This window comes from Lottia gigantea (genome assembly GCF_000327385.1).
Source record: "Lottia gigantea unplaced genomic scaffold LOTGIsca_99, whole genome shotgun sequence".
NCBI lineage: Eukaryota > Metazoa > Mollusca > Gastropoda > Lottiidae > Lottia > Lottia gigantea.
The window spans coordinates 330,027-344,216 of record NW_008711185.1 but is presented as its reverse complement, the minus strand read 5'-3'; the positions used below and the strand labels follow the sequence as shown (position 1 = coordinate 344,216).

Sequence of the window (14,190 nt, the reverse complement as noted above, 5' to 3'; positions counted from 1 at the left end):
ACGATTACTGGAATAATTCAGAGAAACATCAACAGGCTGCTTGTAATAAAATTACTTATGATTTAAGGGCCAATTATTTTTTACTTAGATTTTGCAGATGGATAATAGCGACAAGTTATGTCCATAATTATTCTTAAAATGACTGGGGAATTTCAATGAAACTTCAAAAAGCAATTTGTCATGGTATTACTAATAATTTAATGTCCAATTATTTTTCAGATTAGACTTGTATTGGTGGATGTTAGAAGTAGATACTTATAATACAAATGAATCAATTGCAAAGTAGAGGTAAATTTACAGAGACTGTAATAGTGTTCTCCTAATGCCGTAGTAACCGAACTAATTCATAATCTATTGTTGATCGATGTCCACAATTATTCTTAAAATGATTGTAGTGGTATTTCAGTGCAACTTTGTCATAGTATTACAATATCCAATTATTTTTCAGATTAGACTTATATTGGTGGATACTTATGATACAAATGAATGAATTGCAATTCAGATTTCGCAGTAGGGGCCAGATAGAACAAATACTTCATTAAGGAAATGGAATTAATGATCATCAGAAAATGCTGGATATTGTTCTTCTGAAATAACTGGACTTCACTAATGGTTACACAATTCTTTCGATTGAAAGAACCTCTTAATTCTTTGAAGCGTGAAATTAAAATCCTCTATAACGACAGAATTGGTTTTTATTTCCAATATGTCTAATAAATCAGGATTCCAAAACAATTTGTAGTTCTCAGGCATCGTGATAAACTGTAATAAATATATAAGTTTATAACATCGTTAATATCGAGATGAAACATAATGAAGCATAGCATATGAAGGATTATGCATGAACCAAAACGACCAATTGAAAATCCTCGATGTATCCTTACTTGGAAAACAAAGAATACATCAAAAGTCACACCCAACTCGTATTCACTTGTTTGTTTTTCCAACGTTATACGGACTCACTCCACTAATTCATTTGCCATCTCTTCCCATGTTAAAACACGAAATTCAACCTTCTATAACTTTTTCCAGAAATCTCGTTGAAAGCTTTCCAACATGTCGAATGAAAGCCTGACCAATTCTCAATGTCTCCTAAAAAATTCATTATATGATGACCATGAAAATTTTGAGCTACTAAAATTGAAAGTAGACTACTATCGGTTATACTCATCCGCTAGAGTTTGGCACTTCACAAAACGACTATTTTTAGAATTAGCCTTCCGCCTTTAAGTCTCTCATCATCTCACCAAATCTGAAAGATAATGCAATTTCAGACATCAAATTCCAAATCTAGACCAAATTTTACCCAAAAATAGGCAGGCAAAAACCCCAAAAGGGAGAGAGAAAGAAGATTTCTAAAAATAGCCTGGACTAAAATAGCCTGGACTACATTCCTGGACTAAAATAGCCTGGACTACATTCAATGTTTTAGTGGAGTGAGTCCTATATAGGACTCACTCCACTAAAACATTTTATGGAATGTAGTCCAGGCAGATTTCTAAAAATAGCCTGGACTACAGTCTGAAATTGCATTATCTTTCAGATTTGGTGAGATGATGAGAGACTTAAAGGCGGAAGGCTAATTCTAAAAATAGTCGTTTTGTGAAGTGCCAAACTCTAGCGGATGAGTATAACCGATAGTAGTCTACTTTCAATTTTAGTAGCTCAAAATTTTCATGGTCATCATATAATGAATTTTTTAGGAGACATTGAGAATTGGTCAGGCTTTCATTCGACATGTTGGAAAGCTTTCAACGAGATTTCTGGAAAAAGTTATAGAAGGTTGAATTTCGTGTTTTAACATGGGAAGAGATGGCAAATGAATTAGTGGAGTGAGTCCATATACGGTGAGTTTGATCTGAAACCTAAAAGTTTGTTATCTCCCTTTAACTTTAGTATTATTTGATGCTGCGTCGAACCGATTGCCTGATAGATTTGAGTTTAGAAAAGGATTGCCTGCATCCGAATACACAAAGTATATTTATTGGTTTTTGTTTTAATTAATGGTTTCGGAGTAATACAATGTATTTTTAAAAATTTATCATATCGAGACTATCTGCCTTGAAAGCACGTGCATGTTTTTATAGTGAGATCGTGATTTGTTATCGTTCTGACAAAATGTCGAAATTGTTTTGTTCTGTGGAGGACTTTGTAGAGGTCTATTATTCTTTCTAAGAGAATTTCTACAATTGTCTTTTTATTTGTTGATTTATTGTATATAACTGTAATTGAAACCAAGTTAACCAGAAAATGATATTCTTCTTACGAAACCTGAAATGCCAACTTAGTGACTGCCCTGTTGAAAGTAAGTTTTTTTATCTCTAGTTTCTCCAGTTTTCATGTTTATTTGAATTGAAATATCAACTCCAATAAATAGATATCTGGAAATTTACAAAAGGGAATATACAGTCCGAAATGTCCGTTCCATATTTATCTGAGAAATCCCAACCTTATGATTTGACAAGGTAAGACTTTTTTGAGTTATGCCCCTTGTCATAGTCAAATTTCAACGTGTCCGAGAAAAATCAAAAAATAAATACATATATCCATTAGGCCTATTGTTAAATGAACTTGTACATCAAAATCTTCTTCATACTACACTATTATGTTCTAGATCTTCCCAAGGGTACCGTTGAACCATATAGGTGCAATGTAAGTAAAATCAATGTAAAACACGCACATATATAAGAGACAATCACAGAATGACTAACAGAATTAACCGCGTGGTATGTTACTAAAATATACACAGAATATTTATTGTAAGATTTATGTTTGTTGATGATAAATGTCCAACATTGATTTTGCTGCAACGCTAACTTCGGAAAATAGAAGACGGTGACACGGATTACTCAATTCAACTATGGACCACATCAAAGCGAAATTACCTCCCTTTTGCCACATATAATCCAGATCTATTTCAAAGAAATTTGAAACGAAGTACCTAATAGTAAATACAAGTCAATGAGTCGACATTTTTTATAGTGATATTCATTGAAACCACAAAAAGAGTGCTACAATATTGAAGAGTTGCATTAAATATATTTATCTTTTCAATAATTTCCTAGAAATTGAAAACTTGATTTCTGTTTATAGTCCTAAAATATATAAACAGGAATGCATGGTTTGATCATTTTACCCTTTTAAAAATAGACGCATTTGACTCAAAGTATACACAATCAATACAACCACCGATACTAAAATTCAAAATTATATTGAAAAACGAAATTTATATTTATCAAAATTACACTTTTCTAGGTTTCCAAATATAAATAATAATTATGTCCAGTATTTATGCATTCGTATTTCCGAATTGAAATGTGAACAACATACTATATAATATGGAGACTACAGACTAAAATAATATGAAATTATCCCCCTTTGACCACATTCAGCCCTGATTGTAGAATGTGCAAAACCATGAAACGGAATAATAATTAAATTTAAATGGTAGGTTAGACATTCTAGTTATGCATAATGATTACACCTTTCTAGGGATTTATTTGACCGCAGATAATTTTTGTGTTTGACTTCAGATTACATCAATGTTAAATTGTTTCCCTTTCCACATTCAGCTATTGATATTTCTCGTTTATCCAAATAAGATTTAATTTAATGGTTAAAGGCTTAATGTGTGAAAAAAACAATTCTGGTCGATATGCCTGTAATTGTGTAAATTTAGAGATTAGCATTATTTAGTTTGAAATATAAAAATCAATGTATGTAATATAATATTAGTGAATCTTTTCCTTAGAAAACTAAATTATGATAATGTTATGTTAAGCCTCAGTCCCACTGGAATCTTTGCGTTTCGCAGATGCTTTTAGGTGCACTTTTGGCAACAAAACGCCGCAAATTCTGTCGTGATCCAGTAAGAAAGGTTATGATGCCTTGCGAATCGAACATTCTGCCCATATCATTGTGATGTATTGCGATTGTCCACTTTTTTCTTCCCAATGGATCCCAAACCATCGCAAAGTCCATTTGGACTGAGGCTTGAAGCTTAATGTTACACTCCAGATTTATATACGAACTTCGCGTTGCCAAAATCTACATCCCAGCCTAGATATTGATCTTAACCGGAATCCCATTCAATGCTATGTAAAATCTGTGTTGATAATGATACACATCAATTCTAGGTCATCGAGGAATCGTGGCTACCTAATATGCGTTGGTGGGTATCTTTGGCGATGGCAGAAAAGAATTACACAATTTCATTCCTGTGGCGACGCAGGGTATGAAAACCTGATAGAATTACAATGAAACTGCCAATTCTTAATGCTTCCCTGATAATCAACATGTTGTTTTCTGTGGCAAGGCTCATATCTGTTATTATGTTATGTTCAATAATATTTAATCTCATCAATATCTACAACAATGTAACAGATTTGTAGTAAAGCGTTTTGTCAGAAGTATAAGATATCCTACGATGGATTTTGTCAGTTCAAATTTTCAATTGTCAGGGATGTGAAATTAATGGAGTTTTACATGCTACTTTCCCACTCGTAATGGGCTAACCTATTACTAACGGACATTGTTTATGCAGTGTGCAATGAATGGTCTGGAAGGTGAGTATGGAATTTGAGAAAATAGACCGATATTCCGTTTGTAGAAATGTCTGGAAAATCGAAAATCCCTCTTAATATAAATAAAATCATGATCTTCTCTCTACGAAAAAGTGTCAAAGGGATGGAATACAATTATTATGGTCAATAAAAAAATCAGTGACAATCGAAATATTTGTGACTGGATAATAGAAGCGACATTTACAAGTACATATAACAAAAACAAGACAATATTTTTGAATAAATAAACAAACAATAAATAAATAAAAGTAGGCAATTAACCTTTCAACGCAATTTACACGTGATGACGACACGTGTGAATTATGTCGAAACGTTCTTTGCCTTTATTATAAAAGAAGTGTGTTTATTCCTTAAAATTGTCTTCTGATTGTGATATAAAGGATTTGTCCGTTGCCCTGTAAGCGAATCAAAAAAGACGCGCGAAGAAGTTTAGCCTGTCACTATAATTGCAACAAACAATTTTATTACAATTTGTGTAAGGCAAAATTCCACGATTTTTTACCGGTTGTCACAGATTGCTCTGGAGAAAAACTAATGCATGTGAAGGAGGTAATAAATGAAAATACCCAAACCATACGAAAACATATATGTTCTTCAATTGAACATTTTTAAAAAAAAAAATTATTTGATATATTTAACTGTTGGTGTTGCGTTTATTTTTAACTCATTAAAAAGTATTTCTAACGACGGCTAATACTCCTATGTGTAATCAAAGGCCAGACAGTGTCAATCAAACGTACCCAACAACGCCCTAACAATATTCTGCTAATGTTAACACTAATAAGGCCTTAAGGGGCGTGTCAAAATTTATTTGTAGCGCGTATTGTGTACATAGTGTCCATACCACACCACATTCGTCATGCTTCCTCCAGACATAATAAACACAATGATTGGTTCAGTAGATATATTTATCAAACGTAATATACCGAGTAAAACAAAAATCCACCTTAATTTGACTCTGTTGATGTTTTTGAATAAGGTAGTATTCAAATGAATCTGTAACTAGGATTTGAATAACATGAAAGATTAACTAAAAAATAAATACATTGTTCAAATAACTCCATTTGACCACAACTCGGTTACTTAAAGGGACAAATGCACTTGTTGGGTCGTAGAAGTACTAGAAATGTACGAAAAGAAAGGACTATGCCAATGTTCTGACAAACTACCCTAATTGTACATTGTTCGTAGCGTTTTTGGTCTTTTAAGATTGTTCTCTTAATATTTGCTTAGAGTGTTTCATGTTGCAGATTTTCAATTTGTATATTCATGTATATTGTAACACCTGAATAAATACCGTTCAGATTTTGTAGATAATAAAAATGTTAAAAACGCATCAGGAACGACTATATACTTTATCCATGTCAGCCCCTCAAACCTGCTTCACTGACAAGGACAAGCTGGGTTGAAAAACTCGAATGTATTATCTCGAACCAATGCTCATGAACTCTCAAAACCCTTTACTGCTGTGTCGATAATCCTGCCCCTTGCTGACTTATTTTGCTTCAACGTTGCCTTATATAATTGAAATGCCTCAAATAGAAGTCAAAGACACATAAAAAAGCTAAAAAAACCCTTTACATTCCCTTTAAGAAACCTCTCAAATAAAATCACGAGATAGAATGTTACATATGAAAGAGATGCACTAAATCGTGTATACTAAAAAGATTTAGTCTTTGCTTACCTTCCAAAGAAGGAATCCGTATTAAAATGCACCAAACGCACGAATTAACACAAAATAAATGAGAATAACCAAATGGCAACGCAACTACGTAATACATTTTTAACCATTATTAAAATGATTATCCATTTTACAGGGCGTTTAACAACCATATGTAAAATTTTAACAGCTGATGGGGCCCAATGACGTTTTCCAATGTACAGTCTATGGAAAATTATCCATGTTCTGACCTAGAATGGACGGCCAATTTGGGTCCTAGAGGTATAATTGTTGTTTGTGATGAAAGCTTATCAAATCCTCTATCCATTTCAGTAGAAAAGAGAATTTCGGCATTTTGTCAAACTTTCGAGAAAATCGACTTTGAAGGTGTACCCTTGATTTCAAGAGGAAAATCGCTTATGTTTTGGTTTGGGAAAAAAGTCTGAGACCGAAAGTGCTGTAACAGGCAGAGTTTTCATGATAGGAGGCTGAAATTTGGATCACAATAACTTCAGATAGGTGTGTACCTTCAGTACAAATTTCAACTTTCCAGCTCTGATAGCATTCGAACGGCAGTCTGTCAAAGTTTTGGTCTTCACCCCATTGAAAATGCAGTGCAGAAAGACGCTATAGGCAGACCCCCTCACTAAAATGGCCATAACTCGGCCAATTTTGACCCCAGAGGTATAATTTCACTTCTGCGCATGCGCAGCTTTTTCAATGCGTCATATCCGAAAGGACACAACTGTTAAAATGTATTATAACAGACTTCCCAAACTGTTAAAAATATATATCATAACAGATTCCTCCAAACTGTATTATAAATTACCCAAACGACAGACAAGAATCACTATAATAATACAGTATAAAATAACCGCATTAAAAAAAAATAAAAATGTCTTTAATTTTAAAACACGAACAAAAAAAATTCGAAGGAGACGGTTTCTTCTCTGCGCTAACATCTGTCATCCCCAAAGTGGCCAATTTTGTTTCAAACAACAAATTTCCTCAGGAGTAGATGCAATGAAAAGATCTAATGATTCATTTCTATCGCTTGAATAGTTTTCTCCTTGTATTAAATCTTTCGTATTAAAAATATAAAGTGTTTATTTCATTATTGAACAAATATGTCTTTAATAAATGTCCATCCTCCTAAAACGTATTTCGGTGCGGGAGACATTCAAAAGTCATTGGGTCTCTTCCTGGATTCCCATGGGCAAAATATCCCGGAGAAAAACATCTCCCAGGGCACAATTATACAGGTCCAGGCACGAGATTAGATCTACGATTGGATGAAAATGATAATCCCAAACCAGGGGACGAACCCGTTAATAGAGTTGACGCAGCAGCGCTCAAACACGACATACTGTACAGAAACAAAGACATAACATTCAGACACCAAGCAGACAAACAAATGATAGACGAACTCGAAAATATTCCCAATCCCACTTTCAAAGAGAAATTACAAAGGGCTCTTATCATAAAACTCTTGAAGGCAAAATTGAAATTGGGTATGGGCATAGCAGACGAGATTCACAAAGAATTTCGAAAAAAACAAACATTACCTCAAAGTCAAAGTTTTTGATAAAGATGAAATTTGGTCAGCCGATTTAATCAACATGCCAGTCGAGAGAGGGTACAAGTATTGTTTAACGGTGATCGACATATACACGAGATACGCTTGGGTCTTTCCCTTGAAAAACAAATCGGGTCTGACTGTCAAACAAGCATTCGAAACCATAATGAAACAATCCGACAGACGACCCCTAAAGTTGTGGGTTGATAAAGGAACCCGAACAGAAATGTGAAATCTCTGGGGTTTGAAATTTGCAGCACGCTTAACGAAGGTAAGGCCGTAGTGATAGAAAGATTCAACAGGACTCTTAAAAGCAAATTATTCAAGAAATTCACGGAATTGAAATCTCAAAAATGGCTTAAAATATTACCAGTTATTGTCGACGAATACAATAACAAAATACATTCGTCTATAGGTGTGAAGCCAACGCAAGCCTCGAATAACCCGTATAACATAAAGTCCGTCAACACTCGAAACAACTTTGAAAACGAGATTAGCAATTTGAATATTAAACCCAAATTCAAATTTGGAGATTGAGTTCGTATTTCTAAATATAAATCATTGTTTCAGAAAGGTTACGTCGGGTATTGGACGAACGAGATATTCATCGTTGATAAAGTAAACACCACATCACCTCCCACGTATGAATTGATCGATCAAGACAAAGAACAAATCATGGGAAGGTTTTATCAAAATGAACTTCAAAAAACTGACTTATAAAAATGAATCTCGAAAATGAAGATTTAGATGAAAGGTTAAGAAATTTAGATGTCGACAAGCATTTACGCACTCTCAAATTAAGATTTTTTAAATTTAAATGTAAATTTATCTTCAAAATATTATTGAATCACAAACATTCATACTTCGGATCAAAAAGGAATTCATCACTCTGCTCTACACAAAGATTCTTCGAATAACTTTTCTTTCTTTGATTCTTTCGGTCTAGAACCGACAGAAGAGATTACGAAATTGACTAGCAAACCAATCAAATGTTCTACGTTTCAAATTCAAATGCCAGGACAAAAGACAAGACCGCGGAAAAAACCGAGTTACAAAATTCAGTATCCAAATTGAACGAAAAGATCGCGAAGCAAAAATCAGAAGTTCAAGATATAATTAACACACTTCCCATTGACAAAGATATGTTGAAACAACAATTGACTGCTTTGGATACTAAAATCACGGACGAATTAGAAAAAGAAGTGGGTGTGATTAAAAATTTTCTTCAAAATAAATTTCGAGATGATATGAAAAATTATATTAAAGAACAGGTCAATCTTTTGGTATCTAGAATTCATGACGATTTTTTGAGACAAGAGAGAAAGTTGACCAAATTAGAAGCTATTGTCACAGACAAATCGTATTATTTCAATCTTCCATTCGAAAGTGACACTGTCTTCGATGCAAAAAACCAAATTTATAAATCAAACAAATACGGATTGAAAGCAGAAATAAAAGTAGGTTCTCTCGAATACGGAGAACCTAAAAACGTATTCGATATCGGCGAAACGGAAGCGTTTACTTTTCGAGGTAATTGTCTGATTCAAAAAGAGTTTCCCATGAAGGTTAAAGTCAATAAAGTAGTCTTCAAACAAACCGGTAATGCCGTCAAACATATTTCATTATTCAATGATGGTAATTTGGAAGAGAATATACGTTTGATTGATAAAAGGGATCAGGAAATTGAAACGAAAAATGGTAAATATATAGACACCTTTAAAATGGAAGTAGAAAATGATAAGGATAACATTGGAATCAAAGATTTAGATATTGTATTGGAGACGGAAAATCCACCATCAACCAACATTGTCAAAGTTCCACGACGCTTACACGTACACGGATCAATAGAATCGAGCAGTCACGAGTTTTTACGAACAACAGACTTTGAATACGTAAAACTGTATTTCGCTTTAGGTGAAAAATACACCTCGATCGATGTTCATAAAAGTCAACAAGAAAGAGAGTTTATAGTGCATTTATCGTTTGCCGAAGACTCCATCCTTGAAGGTGGTGGTTTTATTTTTAGAGCCAAGATAAACATCGAAAAAGAAAAAATATTCCTATCATCTTAAAGAGGACCATACGAAAAAAGAAATGTCGTTAGTACGCGTAAATGTTTTTACTTTTAATACCCGCAAATATAATAATGCTAGGCCAAACAAGTACGTTCTATACGATATTCCGTGGTTCCATTTATCGGAAATTCACTTAATTTAACGACTTAAAAAAATGGAACTCGAAAGCAGACAACAATACATGATAGACAAACAAGAAGAGTTGAAAATAAAGTTGAGACAGTACAATACATGCAGGAAAACATGGAGTAGAATCGATTCTTTTTTCAAAACAGCGAGCACTGTTCTAACGGTAGGAGTAACGGTGGCAACGGCCGTGACTGGTGGATTAATGCTTCCGGTCATCGTCCCAACCGTATTGGCTGCATTAACAGCCGTTCAAACGACATCTTGCGGCCTCATCACTTTAGGTTTCACGAGCAAAAAGAAAGCTCATTATAAAAAGAAAACGAATATCTTGAATATGTATCTTAATCAATTGTACATCTTTTTCGAAAGATCGAGAGAAGACAAGAACATAACAGTTGAAGAATTAAAAGAATTCAATGAAATTTTGGACAAATTCCATACAGAAATATTAGCGGTCAAAATAAAGAAATAATCAAAAATATATACTTAAAAAAATATGAATAAAATCGAACACGATGAAACATTGATAGAAAACGCCCTATTTTCCGATGTTATCAAGGCTATCTCTGATAAATTTAAAACATTCAAAGGACAAATTAAAATAGATGGAGAGATAGTCGAGGAAGGGAATTACAGACAATACATGTCACTCCTCGGTTTCAATTAGAAATTAGATTGGGTTTTTTACTTACACAACTCGCATTTCTGTCTGATTAGAAGAAGCCAAAAAAGTTTGGGAATTCAAGAAATAGAAGACAATTACGAACAGGTGTGGAAAACGTGTAGAGACTATAACGCAGTAACGCAGGTTTCACCCCTCAAACTAAACGTGCTTTCGAGTATGAGTGATGATGCGTTATTCGCTTGGGATTGCGAAACGTATTCAGAAAAAGACACGCGAAGAGCAATTCCGTATGCCTGCACTTTAATTAATTTAGAAAAACTAGAAAAAATGGAAAAGACAGAAAGAAATAAAGGGTAATTATTTACAACATATTAATTTCACGTGTTCCTATCAACACGAATCCTCTAGTTTGGCTGCATGGGGAAATTCTTCCAATCTCCCCGCGAATTTGAGAAAGATTGCCGACGTATATATCGCTAAATACACGCAAGACAACTGGGAGGAATTGAGACACGAATGGGAACCTTACGCCAAGAGAGACACTCTCTGTTTGGGAGCTTGTTTGATAAAATACAACCAAGTCACGAAAGAAGTTGTAAACCAGAATATGTCCAATAATCTAACGGCTCCATTGGTATTATTTATATCATTACGATAAAGAAATGGTGGAAGAAGAATGGTATGAAACTACTAGAATGGTTGCGAAACATACCGAAAAAGAAAATATAGAAAAAGTTTATTCGCACACTAATCCTTTTATAAGAAATTTTATCAGACGATCTATTAAAGAAGGAAGAGTTTCGGCAAATAGAAAATCATTTGAAACGAACAAAATGGATGAAATTCAAAATCAGGTTCAGAAATGGTTTCTGATATTCAAGAAATAGTGAAAGCCGGTGGACGAATTATTAGAATATTAGATGGTATAGTTTACGAAGAAAATTTTAAAACTCCACCCTATAGAGATTATATTTTAATTTTGAGAGATCTAAGAAATAAATATAAACGAGAAGGTAATATCGTGGGTAGTAATTGCATGAAATTATTAGGTAATTCCTTGTATGGTAAATCAATTCAGAAAGATATATTCACAACTAGACATTTATGGAATGAAGCAACTTTACAGGCCAACTTTGATTCACGCGTTAAAACCTATGAGAAAATTAATGATACTCAATATATTGTTGAAACAGAAATTGAAGAAAAAGAGATTACTACCGAAGATAGTAAATCTACACGACTAACACCTAGTCATTTGGGATCATTCGTTTTATCTCACAGTAAAAAAATAATGAACAATTTCATTCACGTCATAAATGGATTTTATAAACCCGAAATATACTATACCGACACCGATAGTTTGTACATTTCATCCAAAAATTGGAAAAAACTAAACAGAGCTGGTTTGGTCTCCGAAAAAGACAAAGGTAAAAACGATTACGGTGACGGTGGAATTATATTTGGTTTATATTTAGCACCAAAAGTCAAATACAACATCGTTTTGACTTCTGATGGTGTTTTAAAAGAAAAGAAAACGTTCAAAGGTTATTCTAATGATAAGATAAGTGTAGAAGATTACGTTCAGTTAGCAAGCGGACATGATGTGTCGAACGAATTTAATAAACCATGGGAAAAAAGTTTCACCAATGGAGTAGTTATTCCAAATGATAAACAAACTAAAGTTTTTAGAAGTTATTTGAATAATGTTAAAAGAAAACCACCAAACAACGACAAAGATGAGTATAGTTTTCATGAAAACTATGAATTTGATGATTTCGATTATCTTACTATTCAAGAAGAGAATGAAGATTGTTTTAAATGAAGTTGAATGACAATTTCTTCGTTGCCAAAGTCTATGAACCTGTTTTTACCGTCTTTAATTTCCAGATTTATATCTTTGATCATGAAAGAATTGACTGGTAAATAGGTAGTTTGAAGCGGTTTCTCTATAATCCTGTATCCGATCGGCACCGTAAAAGTCGATATGCTGTATATGATTTGGGTGCAGAAAGACGCTATAGGCGGACTGCCGACCCCACCCTCTCACTAAAATGGCCATAACTCGGCCAATTTTGACCCTAGAGGTATGATTTTGGTTGCAAACGAAAGTTAAACATGTCTTCTATCTATTTCAGTCGAAAACAGAAATTCGTATTTTTTCAAATCTTTCGGGAAAATCGACTTTAAAGTTGTACCCTTGATTTCAAGAGGAAAATCGCTTATATTTTGGTTTGGGAAAAAAGTCTGAGACCGAAAGTGCTGTAACAGGCAGAGTTTTCATGATAGGAGGCTGAAATTTGGGACACAACAACATCAGATAGGTGTGTACCTTCAGTGCAAATTTCAACTTTCCAGGTCTGATAGTCTTTGAACGGGAGCCTGTCAAAGTTTTGGTCTTCACTCAGACCAGTGCAATGGGACTCTATAGGCAGACTGCCGACCCCCACCCCCTCACTAAAATGGCCATAACTCGGCCAATTTTGACCCGAGAGGTACAATTTTTGTTTGTAATGATAGCTTATCATTTCCTCCATCTATTTCAGTAGAAACCAGAATTTCGAACTTTTTTCAAACTTTGGCCAAAATCGACTTTAAAGTTGTACCCTTGATTTCAAGAGGAAAATCGCTCACATTTTGGTTTGGGAAAACCGAAAGTGCTGTAACAGGCAGAGTTTTCATGATAGGGGGCTGAAATTTGGAACACAACAACTTCAGATAGGTGTGTACCTTCAGTGCAAATGTTAACTTTCCAGCTCTGATAGCCTTTGAACGGCAGCCTGTCAAAGTTTTGGTCTTCACTCAGACCAGTGCAATGGGACTCTATAGGCAGACTGCCGACCCCCAACCCCTCACTAAAATGGCCATAACTCGGCCAATTTTGACCCTAGAGGTATAATTTTGGTTGCAAACGAAAGTTAAACATGTCTTCTATCTATTTCAGTCGAAAACAGAAATTCGTATTTTTTGAAATCTTTCGGGAAAATCGACTTTGAAGTTCTACCCAAATTTTCAAGAGGGAAATTTGCTTATATTTTGGTGCGAGAAAAAACCTGAAACTTATAGTGCTGTAACAGGCTGAGTTTTCAAGATAGGAGGCTGAAATTTGGATCACAATAATTTCAGATAGGTGGGTACCTTCAGTATAAATTTCAACTTTCCAGCTCTGATAGCCTTTGAACGGCAGCCTGTCAAAGTTTTGGTCTTCACCCCATTGAAAATGCAGTGCAGAAAGACGCTATAGGCGGACTGCCAGACCCAACCCCATCACTAAAATGGCCATAACTCGGCCAATTTTGACCCGAGAGGTACAATTTTTGTTTGTAATGATAGCTTATCATTTCCTCCATCTATTTCAGTAGAAACCAGAATTTCGAACTTTTTTCAAACTTTGGCCAAAATCGACTTTAAAGTTGTACCCTTGATTTCAAGAGGAAAATCGCTCACATTTTGGTTTGGGAAAACCGAAAGTGCTGTAACAGGCAGAGTTTTCATGATAGGGGGCTGAAATTTGGAACACAACAACTTCAGATAGGTGTGTACCT

General features: G+C 34.3%; 2 protein-coding genes across 2 annotated transcripts; both read left to right on the top strand.

Moving 5' to 3' along the window:
• Window positions 1-8,808: 8,808 nt before the first annotated feature.
• Window positions 8,809-9,891, top strand: LOTGIDRAFT_170470 (hypothetical protein; the record flags this gene model as incomplete). Its single annotated transcript, XM_009069123.1, has 1 exon — window positions 8,809-9,891. The coding sequence occupies one exon, from the start codon at window positions 8,809-8,811 to the stop codon at window positions 9,889-9,891; it is 1,083 nt and encodes a 360-aa protein (XP_009067371.1).
• A 1,619-nt stretch (window positions 9,892-11,510) lies between these two features.
• Window positions 11,511-12,470, top strand: LOTGIDRAFT_170469 (hypothetical protein; the record flags this gene model as incomplete). Its single annotated transcript, XM_009069122.1, has 1 exon — window positions 11,511-12,470. One exon carries the CDS (start codon window positions 11,511-11,513, stop codon window positions 12,468-12,470), a length of 960 nt encoding a protein of 319 aa, XP_009067370.1.
• Between the last annotated feature and the right edge of the window lie 1,720 nt (window positions 12,471-14,190).